Below are 20,027 nucleotides of genomic sequence, written 5' to 3' on the forward strand. Positions count from 1 at the left end.
ACACTTTCATACAAATCAATTTTTATTTAATATACTTTAATTTATTTAACTACATTTACATCGACAGACATTAATTATAAACAAGTGCCATTCAAAATATTACATCCATACACACTATATAATACATTTTTCCCATATGAGCTGAACGATAACAAATACATATATACATGCTATGTAACAACTTAATTGTATTTATAAAAGACGAAATAATTTTACATAACCCCAGGACTTCTTACGTTTTAATATAAGCAATATAGTTACATATCATATATTATTGACTAATTATTTGCTATAAAAATATATTTTATACCGTTTCTTAAAAAAGAAATTTTACAGTGACATTACAAATTGTATGTGATGACATTTAGAAATTTAATTTTATGAAATGGATTCATGCATATTTTATAATGAGCACATTATGACGTTACGATAAAGATGATTTCGGAAAATAAATCGACTTACAATTTATCTTCCCCACGCAATAATTGTATCATCTAATTAACATTGTTTATTGCATTTAGTTAACATTAATCATTTCTATTTCATTTTCCAGAATTCTCCGAAAATACGAGTTGAAAGTAAGTAATAATAATTCCTTCATCGCTAAATGTTAAACTTTTCTTTCATAAAAAATTTATCAACTATAAATTTAATGTAATTTTTTATTTATAATAAGAATTAGGCCAAATTATAATTATAAAATATATAACAAGTAGTATGAACTTATAATAGGTGTCATCTTCATTTAAATGAATACAACATCTATTATTACTTACTAATAGTTATTACAATAATGCCATCAATAGTAAAATAGCACTTATGTTAAACTTGCTATTTACCTTTGGTTGGAAGTGTGAGAAAATACATCTTTTCATACTTGTACATATTTCCCTTTCGTTCTTAACGCACCCTTTTGAATTAGGTTAATATCAGATTACATTAATATGCACACGCGTGTATTATTTATATGTTAAATTCATAACCGTATATTACATTGACATGCATTGCAATATAGAGCGCTAAAAATGTTCACATTCTATATATGTAAAATATAAAAGTAGAAAATATATATATCGAGATGCTATCCAGTTTTAATAGAAAAATAACATAATGCAGCAATCATGTACACAGTATTCCTAAAGGATAGATAATCCGGAGTGCCACGTTGTCATTCCGCTAAGTCTTCTTCAGAAAATGAATAAATATTTGTTTTCTCTTTTAATTACAGTTAAAACTAGGACAATTTTCTCTTACTATTCTTAGAGATAAGAGAAAATTTATGTACCTCGTCTAATTTGTTCGACTGTTCAATTGTCTAATAATTTTCATAGTATGTATCAATAATCAAGGTTTCTCGATGCTACATACACTCACATGCAAAAAAGTATTTCACACGTTTTATAACATAACTACACATTCCACATATAAATAATAAATTCGTAATGCCTTTGCAATTATCGAACTTCACTACTAAAAACTAGCAAATATTACATTTGCACTTTAAATGATAATTCTTCAGGCATGAGCCATACGGCACATCAGTTTAAAAATTATATTGAAAAGTTAAATTTGTATAATTACAAATGTACGATATTATACTCCTCGTGTAATGTCAGAGTGCCAATTACTCGTATTTAGAAATTTGTCAAAAAAGTGCAAACTGTCAATATTTGCGGAAAATACCTACATCTAAAATTTATTAATGCAGACTAATGGGACACATAGATTTCCTCTTTATGATATACATATGCGGAAATAATATGTGACGGAGGAGCCGATAAAATGATTTTGTTTAAACAAACAAATCATCGCGCAAGATGCGTATTGTGAAGTTATGACTAGAAATGATACTATTTATTCGACTTTCAGTCGTTTACTGAATTCTTCTTGCTGCTTTTCCCTCCATTCCTTCTTCGGCTTCATCCTCTTTAGTTGACCGTCCCTACCATTTACAAAATAGGTGTATAATTCTTATTTATCATATGTAAATTCTACTTCCTACGAAACTTTGAATTAACGCCACACGTACCATTGCAGATCAACGAGACCACCTTGCCGCGCTATCACAGATTTCACTCGATTCGCAAAATCGATGGAACTTTCTCCTTCCTTCCTGTACATTGGAGGAAGATACCACACATCGCAGACTATAGCCCAGCTGGACATCATCATATATAAATAGTGTAACATCGAATATCGACTGCTGTTCCAAAATGCGTCTCCAAATCTTGGATCATACTGTACGTCAAAGGAAAACAAGTATAAGAAGCACTCTTTTCAAAGAATATTATACAAAGATGTGCATCAGAGCTAATGATAAAAAATTACTTTTATAGCCACAGGATAGATAACGCCGCCCACTTCAAAGCTGCCTTTCTTGAATTGCATAACTGACGTATTGTTGATACACGTACCCTCTGGAAATATGAGTATCGGTGGATTTGTGGGATCCGATACGTGTTTCTTTAATCTGCACGACACATAATAGACATTAACAACAATATCCTGTAAAAATATGAAATGCCCAGACAGCCAGCTGACGTTATTTGTCATCATTTTAACGTCAAAATGCCAGCAAAGTTGTAATTTTAATGTCAATATGAAGACAAATAACGTCAGCTGGCTATCTAGGTACGAAAACATAACTTTGCATTTAAGTAATCGCACCTTTGCGCAACTGCTACTCTGTCTTTGATCTCAGAGCGTTCAAACCATATATGTGGAGAGGCACGAGCAAGAGCTCTCTGTAATATTCCTAAGAAACCACCATGCCTCTGACCTATCTATAATAAAAAATGCAAATGAGGTGATCTGACCGGTATTTAAAAATTATGTATATTTTCTTCCAAAAGTCGTATACTTTCTCCGAATTACAGATGCTGAAGAATGGCAATTATTTCAATATCATTAGTTATATTCGTTGAAAGATATAGAAACACAAAATGTTTCTTAAATAATCAAGATAGATTATTTTATTTGAATATAAATTAATTTTAATATAGATTTCTAGTTTAATTTTCATATACCTGATATTATGCATTATGAAATTATAAAGGCCTTATTAGATCTTGCTCAATTTTGACGAAGGAAAGTCAATGTTAGATGCCTCATCAAATCTGTAGATATCTGAGAAGAGTACGATTTTTGCAACATTTTAATAGAGCGATGATGAAGGCAACGAAATTGTTAATAATGAGATATTATTAATAATGAGAGGCGAGCATGTTTACAGAAGTTGTAGTCGTGCAGTTGCAGAATAACATTATTCTAAGAATGTCCGGAAAAATATGAGTAGATAAAGCAAAAAAAAATCATTCTGCAAAAAAGCACTAAATGTGGTATCCGTAAGCGGTATGTCGGAAACATACCAATGAATAACAATTATCACACATGAGTACGAGCACGTCAATAGGAGATGTGTGATTAGCTACACATATGCCTCTGACAGGTCGATTCTCTGGATTGTTGTAGGTGATGACTGAAGACAGAGCACTGGATAAGACAGCAAAGCACATTATGGAGACTTTGTAGTTGAGCCACCGCTTGAAGCTACCCTCGGGGACGTAGCCCACTACTGCAGTACACACAGTCAGCCACATCACCTGTAAACCACAAGCTTTGCACCTGAGAAACGTGGCATTCCCTCTCTATCGTTGCTGAGTAGGTACTACCTGTAAACCAAAGTTACAGGACACGTTACCTGTAACATTTACCAGTAATGCGCAACAACTTCTGTAACACTAGTACCAAGCTTCTGACTCTCGGCCATATGCGAAAGCAAACGGATTAAAATCGCATTTTGTTACGTGAAGGAACTATCGTATTTTCATATCCAGCGTTATCGGGGTTAAAAAAAAACCGTATACTGTCTGTTTCCCACAGTTTGAGTAATACGGATTAGGTAATGTATATATGTCATAACAATGATACTTCATGATTGCTATTTATATATGAATAATTTGTATGTAATATCATGAATTTCGTTCCTGCAGCATTCTCGAATGCGATGAAATAGTGAAATATAGCCAATGCAAAGCTATTAACGAACAGTAGATATGTTTGCCATGAATAATCGTGCGGCGCTTAAGTCTCCCAGCTTATAAATATATTGTTTCACCCACGACAAATTACCAAAGAGAATGTCGTTTGCGTGGATAAAATGCAGACGTCGAGGGTGGTCGTATGATTCGACACGCACACTCCTCCGTTCTTAGGTTTGTACTCTGGATTGTGGACCGTTATCATACCCGAGATAGAACGGGACATAATCCTGAACGCAATAAGGGAGCCTTGGTTGTTCCCCCAACGTTTTATACGGCCATTCGGCAGAAAGCCGATTAAAAATGTTACGACTACGAGATATAGTACCTAAGAAGCTTTGATATTAGTACGTGTACAGTTCTAAATTTATATATTTCAGACGTACATCTTAATAAACTTAATGTAACTTTAGACATAGTGTCACAAATCTACAACGTGCGTTTAAAAATGCGAAAACATTAGAAATCACATCTGGCTCTTTATGGAAGATCACAACTGGCTATTTAAATTTAACTACATGAAGAAGAAAATGAATTTTTACACCGCTAAATAAGATCGAGGCCAAAAAAATATCGGTTGTCGCAATTTTAGTCGCTTATTATGTACTCAGTATTACTATGATATACATATATAATATATCAGTAATACTGAATACATATATTAGATGTACCAAAATATAAATAGATATTAAACTTACCCCTATGAAGCAGATAAATATCCTTAGGGGTAGCAGGAAACAGTAACGCAAGACGAATCCGAACATCCATATGAAAGTTAACTTCCAGGAGATAAACTCGTAGTATCTATTCGTTCGAGTCAATAGATTCCAATTCTACAGGATACACAGGTAAATTACTCAAGCGTGTTAATTATCACAACGCAAATATCAATACAATTATGACTGTCAATGAAATATCACCTTAAGTTCTTCAGCTTCAAAGCGTGAAGTCACGTCGTCTTCTATAATAGCCTCAACGCCAGCTCTGATGTAATCCAAACAGCCGTGCGCAAATCCGGCTCTTAGCGTTTCAAACGAATTCTTCTCATTAAGGCTATCCTGAAGTAATCAGAAATAGTTGAGAAAAACATGGTTTATCGAGCGTATAACTTGACGAGAGTATAATCTATCGTACATATTTGCCTCCAAAAATTTACCTCTTTGTCGTCAATCATTGACGACTCGTGATTATCTTCGAGGCTCGATCCGTCGACAAGGTTCTTGTGATTATGCATTTCTGGCTCTGGGACCAAGATAAAGTCCTTCGACCTGGCTATCACCGAATTGCTCACATTTCCATTTTGCAGCTTAGGCGATGTTACTGCTGAATCTTTTTCCGTGATCGTTGGTGATTCACATTCCTCTCCTGCGTTAAGAGCTTCATCTGGATCCCGAGTACCGTTCTTCTTCCTTACGCTTTCTATGTTTTGTCGGCCGTACTGTAATACAGTGAATGGCCGCTTGTAAAATGCACGTATTAACATCAATTATTGAGTTTGTGGTTCTCTATGTAGAGAACTTCCATTTTTACGATCCTTAATGTGACTTCTTTTTAAAGCTTTCTTAGATTCTCTCATTCTTAGATTCTCTACGCGAGCTCTCGACAAAAACATACCGTTATTACTAAGGCTCGGTCTCACCAACGTCGCTTAACTTTAAGCTTAGCTTAATTCGTTCTTTGTCTCTTTCCAACTGTTACTCTACAAACATGAATTAAACTAAGAACTAAATTAAAGTTAAGTTTGGTGAAACCGGGCCTAAGGTTTCTTGAAAAATCCAGTTGAGTTGCGAACAGATGGATTTATTAAACTGAACATTATTTCTAATGATTCTATGGAACATTGTGATAGTAAAAAAAGTTGCGTGAACTTTCGGAGATAGAAGCAGTAACAATTACATCTGACAAAAAAAACAGAGTGGACTCAATTGTTTCAATAATAAAATATCGAAATGATAAATTTTAACATTTTAAATCATTATCATAGTATTATTAACAATAAGCACAATAGCACAATCTTATCTCATCTGTTTTTGTCCTGAGATAATAGAGTTTACTTTTAATTTAAATACTTGAAGTGTTTTCGCGACTATTGTGCAAATGCGCAATAGAAAAAATAAATTATATTGAGAAAAATTCAAGTTCGATCGAGCAAGATAATGTTTTACGTAACTTTTACAGGTAATTTTACCAATTTAGGGATAGTTGCATATTAGTTTTTTTTTATACTTTTGGAATTATTATTTGCAACGCAGATGCATTTGATTACCGCGCAATCCGCGACTTCAATTCAAGGAGAGAGGAACGAAGCAAGGAGAAGTCTTGTCCCACAACAAGTTGCGTAATAGGAAAATAGTTCGTTATTGCGGGAGATAGTGGAAAACAGATGCACGCAATGTTAATCTATACATGCGCGTTCAAGAACGGCACATGTTATCGATAGGCATTCTTTGAACCACGCTATAACGTAATCGCCGGAAGGCCGGTTTAATATCGTAATTACCCTCTGCCCAAGACTTTGATCCTCGTTCAACGATCGATAACGGTATGATAACATTTTGCAACTTCAGCGACGAGTTGTGTTACGGGAGCAAACTCCAAAAAAGCGATTCAACGCGTGAACATCGCGTGTCCAAAGATGATTATCGACCACCTCTGACGACCAATATTTTGCGAATTGCCGTGATCGAGCGGTATCTTTAATGTGACACAAGTATTTTGGTACACTGCAAAACACATCTCATTTTTCTCATATGTCCGTTTGATTTAAGCATGACTGGTGGAATTCTTAATATGACACTTTATTCATTATATAAAATCCTCTGTATAAGTAGGACCGGTAATGCAAAGGATAGCGTAAAGGATTTGGTCATGTATATTTAAAGCGAGCAAGAGTTACGTGACCATGGCAATTTTCTGTTGTCGCTCAATCTGTTGAAGTATTTTAGTCGCCTAGGTTACTCGGCGGTTTTCGTCTCGATTACACAGTTCAATATTAAGTTTAATATTTCTCTCGCTAATTTTTGCGGAGCAATATGGGAATAGACTCGGTAACTATCGCGGTAAATGTACCGCATGTAACTGCGATGAATTCATGTTTTGTCTAATAAAATGTTGTCTTCCAGGTGATAAATTCTTTTTTACAATATAACAGGGAAAAAATAAGATTTGTTAAATTTCCCTTCTATTTATACAGGACATAATTGTTAGGACAATGTCCTGTATACGCAATTCCGCTTTAATTTCACGTTTACTTAACTTCTTGAGACCAAATTAAATTGCTTTCCGAATATTCTCGTGATACTGCACGATAGTTGGATGTATTGCAATTTTCACTGAATGTAATGTAACGTTTGTCCAATCCTGTATCTTGTTAAAGAGATTGTTGCATTGAAAGAGACACTTGCGCATGACTGTCAAGTTTGGAATCGCACCAATAACACAGCGTCATGATGATCTACGTAGAAAAATATTCAGCATTTCCAACTGATATCCATTGTGATTCTCATGCAAAACCAGATTAAAAAAGATCACTTCAGTGTCGAAAAATACAAGTTTATTTACGCAGTTGTTGAAAGAAACTCCAAGAGGGATTTATTTGGAAAAATATGAGTCCGTTCTTCGTTTACATATTGACTGCTTTTGTTGGATTGACGTGCTAACACTTTACCACTTGCGCTATTATCTGGCACGAGTGTATTCAAGTGCATTAATTAATTCCGCCGACGTAAATGCGACACAACACTTGCTGCTCATCGAACTGACACTTATTCAGTGCATTCGCATTAGGTAAATTAATAAGAGGGCATTTGTCTTCGCACTGCACTGACAATGAGTTATCGAAAATCATATTATTGAGCCGAACAAAGCTGAACTACGCAAACGAGAATTATAGAAATTATTAATCGTGATTGTTAAAACATCGTTTGTAGGGAAGAACTTTTTAATACAGTTTCTACCAATTTTATACAAATACTACGAATTTAATATATCGATAGATTTGCCGGAATATAAAGTTTTATGTCATTTGTGAAATTTAAATGGTTATACTAGTGAAATATGACATCCGATTTAAAACGCAGATGATCGATTTGAACTGTATTTTTAGGATTTGACCCCATTGACAAGCACAGTTTTGCATGAGAATCACAACGGATATCAGTTGGAAATGTTGAATATTTTTCTACGTAAATCATCATGACGCTGTGTTATTAATACGATTCCAAACTTGACAGTCACGTACAAGTATCTCTTTCAACGCAATAATGTAAAAATGACTAAAATGGTTGAATGAAGGACAATAGAACCATTACCGAGGTCATTGTCTTACAATTATGCCTTTCGGGGTAAATTTGAAAAGAAAAAATCGTGCAAAATTGCGCTGATGGTTTTCCTAATATGCAAGTATTTTAAATTAAACAAATCAATGAAGACTGTTTAGCAACTGTTTACTGTCGTAAACACGTGACTCAGCGACTAGTGAGCGGAAACTAGAATATTTTGTGATATATTGCAGAATCAATTGTATTGGGATTTTATAGAGTTTGTGTTGTAATTATTGTGTCTACGAATTTTAAGCCGCTAGAATAAGAGTAAGCGCTAAAGTTTTCTATAATATATTTTACATAGTACATACGAGGTCTGTCCGGAAAGTATCCGACCTTATGCTCTAACCTTGTACCTAGGTGTGCTATTGTTGAAAATAGCTATTCATCATTTAGGGGGGACCTTTGTGAGTGGCCCTGCCAGGCAGCCACGGTCCTTCGAGTCTTCAGTCGACAATGGAAATTCTCTTCCATTTTTAACACGCGTTTATCATTTCCATTGATATAGTTTATCTTCTGATAAATTCGGATGTGATCCGTGTAATAATGACAAAGCTCCTGATACGCGTAGGAGAAGAAGATAGAGCAAGAGGCGCTGTTTACCAAAATTGTCTCAATTTCCGAGCGATTGGACAATCCTATCGGTTTTACGCAACGAGATATCTTTGAAGTGGTGTGATGTTTCACCCTTGTTATCAAAAAGTTCGACAGTGAAATTTCAATCGCGATAGATCAGAACGTTGCAAGTTGCAAGCAACAGGCGACCGATGGCATTTTACGTTCGATGCTAATTATGTGAACAATTCTCTCATATCTTCCATGAGAAGAGAATGATTCTGAAATTTATCTATCGCGAAATATAAGGGGCGAAAACATTGACACCTGCTTTACGCTTCCGTAAGACAATCTTGTTGACACCGTAGAATTATGTCGTAATGTCAGATAAAGCTTTCAGATAAAATAATTATCTAACATAAACAAAATATTTTTACGATAGTTGCCATGAATTATCGCGTGTTGATCGTTCACTGTTCACGTTGAGACTTTATCTCGCGTCGACGTACACATGACATCTCGTGTTTTTCACACAACAAACCGCTGTTGTACATACGTGCATATACGATACATGTAATATACGATAACGAGGGCTAAATGAGTGTCGCAGCAGCGGTACACAGTTTGGAAATGAACAACGTAGTTAGAAAAAAGCTTTATCACTGTCACAAAAATACAGTGCCAATACGTTTGGATCGATACTATTTTTACGGATGAAAAAGAAGGCTATTCATTTAGGCATCATCACCATGACTCGTTTCTATGTATATTTAATTACAGCGTTACATTATTTATCGCCGCGACAATCTACGGAAAAGATTGCGCAAGTCACAGATAATCGCACGCGTTTCAGTCGCACGCGCTTCGACGCGCGAATCGTGGCTTCAATAACGCATCTGATGATTAACGGCATGTGACGCGAACGTGTGAGAGATCCGGATCACGCGGCATTATCCTACCCGCGGGCTTTCTCCCGAGAGAAATTGCACGGGGCCTCTCACCAGCTTTAATTCAAAAAGGAAATCCAGACGTTTCGCAATTGCGCCGACGCGCACAGAATAAGATTGATACGCTAATTGAATTACGAATGTCTTTTGTACAAGAACCAGGGCATCAATGGAAATTTATTATTATTATTATTGGAGTTTTTACATTTAAATACAATTACAAAAATACGCGTGATATTAAATGAAAACTTTATTTTAAAAAGAGAGATTGAGGTCGACCTGCACATAAAAATAGCACAAGACCATCTCGAGGAGTAAGAGTTTCCGAAATGTTTGATTTTACAATCAGGACACAAAGTTTGTCGCTCACAGAGAAGATCTACGAGAACTCTGGAATAATGAGACTGGCAAACGTAATGTTTTCACAAATTATATCGAAAGCGCCGTTGTGGAAGTTTATCAGTTAGTCGTGACAACTAATGTTATACTGTACATCGAAAGTAAAACGACCAGCCTTCCAATATGTAAACTGATTGATTGTTTTCGGTCCGAGAGTTATTGGCTATTTAACATCGATTTGCCTAATAATAAACGCAGATGTTTTGCCAAGCAATTGTTGAAATAATCAGGTTATTTCAGACATAGTTAATACTGTCGTTCTCTGAAGCGAGTCGGTTATTATCGCGTTTATTAACTATTATCAGGTATATCATTGCCTTATCACAGCGTATCTATTAAGATTCACTTACAGAGAGCATCAAAGATTTCGCGATAAAAGATTAGATTTTCGACAGATTTACATTTCTTTACACAATGAATTTTTAACTCGAATCGATTGTATCATAAAGCATTTCAATAAGAAGTATACATTTTCTCTGTGGCAAATAAGACTTCAATTTAAAGGGAAAAGAAACATCGTTAGGTCATTGTTTGCAGCGTAAGCGAATAAAATTATTTTGCAAATGTATCTGATGTAATTTGCGCATTTTCATTGGCGACTCGTGATTGCAACAGATCTTACTGGGGATCCATCTGATATATTTGTGCATCTCGGAATACTTTGCGACGCCGAGACAATAAATATCGTATCGATCAATGGAAGAGAACATAGGAGCCTAGGTAAATCTAGGTTACATATGTATAACTTTACACACGCTGTACCTATAGATCAAAACAGCGGACTCGTGTAGATCCGCGTATAGATTTCGCAGACCAAAATAGTTTTCCTATCCCTTGATTGTATGTGCTTCGTTTGTGAATAATAACCCGAAAAGTGATCACGCTTCATGCACCATTCATGAGAGGACTAACGAAAATTCGTATGTATTTTCATCCATTTTCAGCCAGCTAGATTTCTGTCCATTGTTTTCACGCTCTTAATATTCTTTTATAGAAAGTTTGACAGTACGATATACTTTGAATCAATTTAAACATAAAGTGCGCGAATATATCGATTTGATTCTCGTTGTAGAGATATATCCATCCGTATGTCTACATGAAACAACATAGAGACAAGAAAAAATTTGATTAGGCAAGAACTGATCTTATTAAACATTATTTAATACGTGATGCCAAATGTTACGAAACTTATGAAGAGAATGTGAATTTTAATCCATCTCAACTTAGCAAGATTTTCGTCCATTGTATCTATGTAACAATGATACGTCCTTAATATTTTTTCGTACAAGATTTGACAGTACTAAAATTTCGCACAGATATAAATTTCAAGAGCGTGAATGACAATCAATTTCCAAGTTACCTTGTCCTTGGTATTCCCCAGTTATGTAATTTCAAGGCTACTTTATTCGGTGCGGAATTGTAATAATGGCAGTCAAATCGCAACGCGGCCACGAAGCGTATGATATTCCTGTTAATTAAGTACGCGTAACATTGTTTTCCACGATAATGTAGCATTAACGAAGATCTTGCAGAGCAAAATCGGACATTGCTCCGATTATCGCGACACGAAGATAAAGAATATTTTACAATGCAGAAAAGATACGTAAATTGATTTTCCAGATATTGTTGATTAAACTCTTGGCAATCATTCTTTCTTTCCTCAAAACAGGCAACGGCATATCAATCCACGTGTAAAATGACGTAGATCTGACTCATGGACCGCTCCTCATCTTTGTCCTTGATTTTTTTTATCGAAGTCTACTCCGGTTTTAAGATGATACTGTTAACAGCAGAATATCACTTGCAACATTTTTTCTTATAAAATTATAGCTATTAACGACCTTTTTGCGTTTTCGACGTTATTTACGTTAATTTATGTTCAATGTCCATAACGTTTCTTCGGTATTAAACTATTTTTATCGATGATAAAACTGTTGCAACATTATCAACATTTTTGCATGCACCGGCCGTATTGGACAAATATTGTGATTCACGACTCGTACGGAAGGTTTTAATGTAACGGTGAATTTAAAGTGCGAACGCAATTGCGAAGGCACTTTATTTCGTCACTGCGTAGAGACTCCAAGACCGAAAGTTGCGTAACACGTTCATAACATTTCTAAGGACAAAATTTCAAGTAGTTTTGCATACTTAAAAAAGATTGAAATACGGTTTTTTATTTTCTAGTTAAATGTAACCAGCGCCGAGTCTATAAGAATTATTTTGCATAGCAAATATTCTGCTCATTTTCTTTTCCTAAAAACTTGTATACACGTTAGTTTAAGAAGGAAATTTAAACGTGACAATACACAAAATGCATGTGAATATGTAAAGAAGTTTCAGTAAAGTGATAACATATAAAAATTCATTTATACGTTTACATATAAAGTAAGCCTAATCGCACACGTATGTATGCATATTAAAGACTTCTTTAAGGAAAGAAATGTTGCATATTCTCTTGAATATTTGGACAGATCTCGAACTGAAGAAATACATAAATGTACATATGAAATATTGCATATGTAATTATGCAAACCATTTTCCATCGTAAAGTTTTCAGATCTGTAAATACACTCAGTCTGGCATAATAGAAGTAATTTAACACGTTTATATTAATAATACTGTATTCACGGATACTGGAATATATATTTTACGATGTAGAAGAGATACGTGATTGATTTGTCTAGTTCTGCATATTATGTATTCTTACAATTTGAGGTTTCTTTGGCTGATAATTACGACAACATGTCTGCCAGTTACGTATCCAGGAGAGATATCATGTTGATAACGTTTATCATGTAGTTCGCAAACCGGTATTATTGAACCAGGGCAGCACAATTGACAAAAAGTCATTTGCGTGAACATAAAGTATTTACATGTGTAACTTTACGCTTTCCTCGCCTCTGGCGTCACGGCAGGCAGTCAATCCGAGGTTCAAGGTAACGATAGATTCTCAGGTCTTCTATCAAAATACATTTCCTTCACTTTTACCGAACATCGTGCGTTTGCTTCGCACAAATCTGTAAGCGTCTTTTTTCGGGCTCGGCTTTAACAGCAGAAGACAATCGTATTATTAAATCAGTAAACCGGAGTCGATTCATTGCATTCGCGGGATATATGTCGCGTTTTCTTATAGCTTTCAAAACCACTTCCATTAGACCTTGCGGAATATAGTCGGTGACTCGATAAATCATTTTATGCTTATCGCAAGTGTGTCTATTTTTATGTTCATTAAAATTATGCACAATTTTATATTATATAACAAATAACTGGATAACTTAGAAAATCGTAATTTTCAGTAAAAACAAATCGCGTTATTAAATCCAGTATTCGAAGTTGTGAAATTTTGCACAAATTAATCGCGCGTATTAATTACTTCAACGACGTTGACGTTAATTATTTATGTATGCGACGTTTATTCAAATTAAATATCTCATTAAATATTTCGAAATTTTTTCGAAGTTGGAAATTAAGATGTATCTTATACAAATGTATGACACGGCAATATCGTACTTTTTTTTTTCTTTCCTTGCACAGGTACTTGAGATTTGCGTCAGTCGTTTTGCATCCATATTGGTGTTTGCAAGTATGATTGTATTATAAGCTTTTTACAAGCCGGAAAAAGATGAATAAGACTAGAAATTGCAAGTTCAAACTTGTGTTTATTAGACTATTTATAGTCTATGCCGTGCACATAATATAACGAGTTAAAAGAACTAAATAAAAGCAGTTAACAACAAATCAATACCTAAATCAGAAAAATTGAAGGTAGAAGAATGGCACACCATTTAAAAATACTGAAAAATTATTTGAGAAGATTTATTTAACATATTTAAATCTTTCTAATATAATTCTATATATCCCTGCTATTAATTATTAGAAAAATACATTTGTGTTAATAATGTATCTTAAATATTAGCAAAATATATTTAGGAATCAGGAACGAAGAGCGCGCACGTAATGAACAATTGTACCAATATCTCAATTTTCACGAGACAATTGCCTAAAAAGCCTACAATAATTTGCATTCAAGCACCTGAATTGCAAATTACGAAATACAAACGCCGAAGTGCGCGGACCCTTCCAGCCTCTCACGTCCTCCTGGCAGTACATTCAAAAGTTATTTAATCAACAAGTCAACAAGTTATTTCTGATTTTAGTTATTTCAGTAGAATCGTTTAGTAGTTTACTTCTGATTTTAGGTAGCTATTTTGAGGTAAGCACGTTTTATGAGGATTGGTGTCGAATGCCGGAAGGTTGCGGCAAAGTCACGATCACTTGTTAAGTCTTGGAAAATTTTTAACAAAAAGGGAGTCTGAAATTTTTGAAGAGAACAATATGCTTTCAATCTAATAGAAAAATGTATGTTGTGAAATTGAACAATACTTGCGATTCATAACTGTTGAACACATAAACTAAACGCCCGTTCCAGATACATCGCGGATAATATGACGCTGTTTCAATCAACAGCAAGAAAATAATAAGATAAAATAAGTTGAACGATGGACTGGGCAGTGAAAAGTCCGACGTTTTGGAAGTTTGTAATCTGTAAACTTTGAGGCGTTTGTAGCTCATACATTATACATGTTCTAAACGAAGTTTTCATTGAGACATCACCTATCCGACTAATTAGGAGCAAGCAAGGCGTTTGGTATGGTTTTTGGGAGAAAGTGTCCGGTGATCGGTGATTTCTTAAATTTCTTAATCACCAAATTCTTAATTAATTAATCGTTTCAGGGACGTAAGGGACTGCGTACACCTGGGGCGGGTAAATAAAAAGGAGAATCTTCAAGAATTGCGCGCTTTGCATCTTCAATGAACGCATCGTTTGTGCTTGGAATAAATCTGCCGGCTCCGAATTATTGTAAATCTTGACAAAAGAGACCAAGCTGACATTTGCACGTATAACTTCGGAACGTTTTTACGATGTTTACGCGCGACATTTACGAACCATCCGGCCATTAATTAGCCATTCGGAATAGAATTAATAATCCTCTTATCTCGGCAAAAAAACGGTAAGTGCTTTATCTCTAATCTTCTCAGTTAACAGCCGCTTTTCGTCGCGAAACTGATGCGTGCCTAATGCGGTATACCGCATTCCGGCGCAAATTAATTTAAAATAGAAATCGGAGGGACAACTCTTGGCCATCGCGCGATCTAACACCGCGCCGGGGATCCGTGAAATCCCGTTTCGCAGTCACACCGCGTCGATCGAAATTAAATAAACGGTACTCCCCTCGGCAGGTGTTGCACGAAGGTGTTCCTAATGGAAACAGTTCGACACGCTTGCTCGCTGCATTTAGAAACTGCGCGCGATAATACGTAGAGGAAAGTTTTCTATTACGAGACAGGCTCCTAATACGAGATAGCGGGGGTTTCGACTAAATTAACGGGCATCGTTTGTCGATTCCGTCATGAATTCGTTGTCCTTGGAGCAGTAGTCGTTTAGTAAAAAATGCATTGTTAATTTGTGAAAAAATATGTGGAAGAACGGACTTTTCTCTGCAAAAACAATACGCAAAACGCGTCCACCTCTGAACAGGATTGCCTCGTCGGCCTCGACGCCGAGTCATTATTGCTCCTAATGCGCGCGTACCAAAAAAAAAAGAAGCCAGAGAGATTAATCGTACGAGATTTTTTCCCTCGCATTTTCCCCGATCTGTCCCGGCTAAAAATAAACCGAGCTTGCGTAACGTCGAATAAAAACGCCTCTCTCGCCGTTTCGCCGGGAACTTTGACGCCGCGAGCGTAAGACGCGGAGCGGGTGCGTATACAAAGTGCGAGAGGACGGTCGGCTCGCGCGCTAATTAACTTGCGACCCACAGAGAAAACCCCCCCTCGCCCTCCCCCTCCTAACTAGCCGCATCCGTCCCGCTGGACCGTCGCGCGCGACAGACCGTCACGTCGTTCCGTTCGTCTCCGGTGAGGAATTTCCGGAGTTTCGGAAGCATCGAATAAGAAACAAGGAGTGGACCGATTCCTCCCTCTCGTCGACCGCGAGGTCTCGCGACTGCCGTACCTTGCGATTATACGCGAACGCGAGACGCAACGGCGCGTAAGGTTGCGTCCGATTAGCACATTTTCCGGCACACGTGTCATAAAAAAAAGGAGCCCGTGAACGCGAGGAGGAAACGGTCCCCACCGGCGAGAGGCGAGGGCCCGGTCGAAGTAAAGCCGCGACGTCGCGAGGTACGCGACTCGCAGGGAATCGACCGATCCAGGAGCGCGGGGCCGGTTGATCTGATCGAGGCACACGACAAATGGCAGTGACGGGACTCACCTCGAAGAGGGCCAGCAGCAGCTTAATGTACAGCCTACGAACGCCGAGGGACTTGCCGATGGACGCGAGGAACACGATCGCCAGGAGGAACATGAGGAAAGGTGTTAGCAGCAACGAGAACGCGAACGACATCACCGTCCACAACGACGCCATTTTGCTCACTGACCGCCGCGAGCTCCGAGCACCGCGAAGTGCTCCGATTACCGGACAGTTCTTCGCCCACGACTGTGTGAAGGGGGTGGGGGGGACGCACGTCAATCTAGACGGAACACTCGTCGGTATTATTCTTAAAGCGCGCGGTGCGCCATCTAGGAGCGTGGATTAATAAGCTACAAGATGTTCTTTATAGATAAATAAAGAAAATAGATATACATACATATGTATGTAATAGATATACATATGTATGTATTAAAATCATTGTAATGTAACTTTTGTATCTCAGTTATGTCCGTTATTCCGAATAATTGTATTTCGTAATCCTTACAGTGCGAAAACAGCTCGCCTGATGTAAAACGAGTTTTTTTTGTGCCTCGAGCTCTATAAATAAAAATAGTGCAGATAAACGAATTAGCATAACACTAAATTGATACAATAATACAAAGAAAGGTAAAATTGACCACTACTTTTTGAAACAACGAAAAACATTGCAAATGTAACAACACTTACCAAGAAGCATCCCAAAAGCAGTAGCAGCATCACTTTTTGTGTACCTCTCCGGTGAAATAAGATCACTGAATCTGACCATCTCGTTGTCACGCCATAAAACTTGTAATAGAGCATACAACCCTTGACTCGTCAGATCAGGCTGCGAGGAACCGCTAACAGTAAAAACGATATTTTTATTATATGCCAAATAATTCTTTAAACGGTAGATATATATGTAATAACAATATGCTAAGTTTCGTAGAAAAGAACTAAGCACGGTTCTTAGATTACGACAAAGCGATAAAAGTTTTATTCTTTTCTCAAACTGTCAATTAATGAATTTCATATTTTGTCAATATCCATTTACGAAAGTTGTTACGAAAGTCGAGTATACACTTAGAATATTGTTATGTTATGAAATATTTGATGTGATGAATGATGTGAAATGAGTGAAAAAATGAGTGAAAATGATGAAATGAAGAAATTTATATGAAATAATATCATTTAATAACCAGATACTGAAATGAGAAATTAAAGTGTTAATGGAGCATAAAATAGCAAAACACAGAAGAAAGATTGAGCAATTGAGGAAATATTGAAAAAGTGACAAGTAAAACAAGTAAAATTGAATAATTCTTAATAATTAACTGTCTAGTTCAATAAGCTCTTGAGTAAAAATTTTGTATTTATGTCAAAGTAGACTATTACCCAGTGTTATCTAGAGCTGGAACTGGTACTCTTCTCTTCGTAGGTATTTCGACTTGTGTTTCACGAGATGAATGTTCTTTTTCAATCTCTGTTGATTAAACGATCACATTAATAAATTTAATTTTTTAAATAACATGATAATGTAATATATAAAAGAATGTAACTTTAATATCACAGGATACTGTTTAAAATTGACGATAAAGATTAATATTATGTGTATATTTAAGGTACTTCATTGATAATTTACCTTCTGTAATACTGACGTTACTTGTCCTCTTCGGGATGTCTTTTTCCTCGTTGATATATAGTCTCTCCAGGTCTTTAGCAAACCTTAACACTTGCTCCGCCGCTGATACTGTTTGCTTTATTAAGTATGTTGCCTTACTGCAACTCTTCTTTTCTAATGATGAATATTTCTCGGTCCTATTTAGATATAAATCAAATTGAAATTTAAACGCCCATTGAATTAGGACCTAGGCAAGATGGTGGCCATTAAATAGCTTAGTGAATCCATATACCGTATTTTTCCTACTCTGTACTGTGCGCCGTTACTATCGGACATATAACACAGATTTTCCCCTCGGTAAGATCATTCTCGTGAATTTACATGTTCTAAAAATCGCAGAGCGATTTTTATAAATTATTTTAATTTAATTTTAATGCTATACTTAGCATTATAAATTTACCCTCTCCCCTATTGAATTAAAATTCTTATTGCGAAAAATATTACCCCATCATATCTTTTTTTCTATATTTTTACTTCCAGATGCACAGTTGGACAAGCTATTTTTGGAAAAAAAAAGAGTTAAAATTCGGTCTGGATTTAGCCTGGAGTTAGGCAAATTGAACACAGCTACCGTTCCAGAGAAACGGCCTACTTAAAACGCCACTTCCACCAGACGGTCAGTTAAACTGCTTCAGTTTTCAGCAGTGTTGAAGTTAATTTGGTCATTAATCATCTATATTTTTTATTTTTATTCAGACTTGATTTTTTCATTCTCTGATATCAAGCTTAATTGGACTTGATATTTAATCTAAAGAGGAAAATAAGGCCCGGTTTCACCAAACGTCGTTTAACTTTAATCTTAGTTTAATTCATGTCTATCTAAAGTAACAGTTGGAAAGAGACAAAGAACGAATTAAGCTAAGCGTAAAGTTAAGCGACGTTGGTGAAACCGAGCCTAAATAGTATCTGCGGTGGCAAGTAGTCACAATTGGTAGCTTTGTTGCAACACTTGCATATTCGTAATCTACGTATCAAACTTTAATTTAAGCCAGCGGCACACGATGCTTTTTCGCTTGCTGGTTTACTTGCGTGCACCTTTGCTGGCTAGTGAGAGCCAATCAGAATTCCATGTGATAGATAAGCTGTGTGCCGTTGGCTTTAAATCCAAAACGAATCCAACTCTTTTCCAGAAATACTGGACTTGGCCGAGCTCTTTGTAATTTTTATCACAACATTGTATGATTCGCCTATCTTTAATTTTCCTTTAAAAAAATATCAATTTGTATTACATTGCATTTATAAAACGTCTAATCTACAACTTTCCGTCTAAAGAATTCCGAATTTTTATTATGTCTTGACATAATTTTAATTCACTCAATTTTTATTATGTTCGACAATTATTATTACGTCTTGACATAATTTTCATTCATCAAATTAAAATTATGTCAAGACATAATAATAATTGGATGAATTAAAATTATGTCTTGACATAAAAAAATTTCGAATTTTTATTATGTCTAGACATAATTTATTTATTATGTCTAGACATAATAAAAATTCGAAATTTTTTTATGTCAAGACATAATTTTAATTCATCCAATTACATAATTTTAATTCCAAGACATAATTTTAATTCATCCAATTATTATTATGTCTTGACATAATTTTAATTTGATGAATGAAAATTATGTCAAGACGTAATAATAATTGTCGAACATAATAAAAATTGAGTGAATTAAAATTATGTCAAGACATAATAAAAATTCGGAATTATTTTTATGTCCCGACATAATTTTAATTCGTGAAATTAAAATTATTCGTAAATCGAAATAATTCGTGAAATTAAAATTATGTCGGAACATAAAAATAATTCCGAATTTTTATTATGTCTTGACATAATTTTAA

At 35.6% G+C, this 20,027-nt stretch overlaps 2 protein-coding genes across 6 annotated transcripts in view; both read right to left on the bottom strand.

Moving 5' to 3' along the window:
* Positions 1-25: 25 nt before the first annotated feature.
* Positions 26-16,755, bottom strand: LOC105569232 (glycerol-3-phosphate acyltransferase 3-like). 3 transcript variants are annotated; one of them, XM_012025513.1, is made up of 9 exons: positions 16,544-16,755; positions 5,197-5,478; positions 4,961-5,098; positions 4,739-4,873; positions 3,369-3,602; positions 2,668-2,783; positions 2,329-2,470; positions 2,030-2,238; positions 26-1,942 (listed from the first exon to the last, which is right to left on the bottom strand). In XM_012025513.1, exons 1-9 carry the CDS (start codon positions 16,694-16,696, stop codon positions 1,855-1,857), a joined length of 1,497 nt encoding a protein of 498 aa, XP_011880903.1. In that variant the 5' UTR covers positions 16,697-16,755; the 3' UTR covers positions 26-1,854. The 3 variants fall into 3 exon arrangements, with proteins under 3 accessions (XP_011880903.1, XP_011880902.1, XP_011880904.1); XM_012025512.1 differs by lacking the exon at positions 3,369-3,602 and adding an exon at positions 4,132-4,368 and having other exon boundaries at positions 16,544-16,752; XM_012025514.1 differs by lacking the exon at positions 3,369-3,602 and having other exon boundaries at positions 16,544-16,752.
* Positions 16,756-16,829: 74 nt separating this feature from the next.
* The window catches only part of LOC105569231, a 7,000-nt gene continuing 3,802 nt past the window's right edge, over positions 16,830-20,027 (bottom strand). For all 3 annotated transcript variants that reach the window (XM_012025510.1, XM_012025509.1, XM_012025511.1), the window contains 3 exons: positions 18,144-18,319; positions 17,897-17,984; positions 16,830-17,361 (listed from right to left, as the gene is read on the bottom strand). In XM_012025510.1, the coding sequence (XP_011880900.1) occupies positions 17,163-17,361; positions 17,897-17,984; positions 18,144-18,319 (463 nt within the window). In that variant the 3' untranslated portion in view covers positions 16,830-17,162. The remainder of the gene's footprint in view (positions 17,362-17,896; positions 17,985-18,143; positions 18,320-20,027) is intronic.

This window comes from Vollenhovia emeryi, unplaced genomic scaffold (assembly GCF_000949405.1).
Source record: "Vollenhovia emeryi isolate VEMERY1.0 unplaced genomic scaffold, V.emery_V1.0 DF939125.1, whole genome shotgun sequence".
Lineage (NCBI taxonomy): Eukaryota > Metazoa > Arthropoda > Insecta > Hymenoptera > Formicidae > Vollenhovia > Vollenhovia emeryi.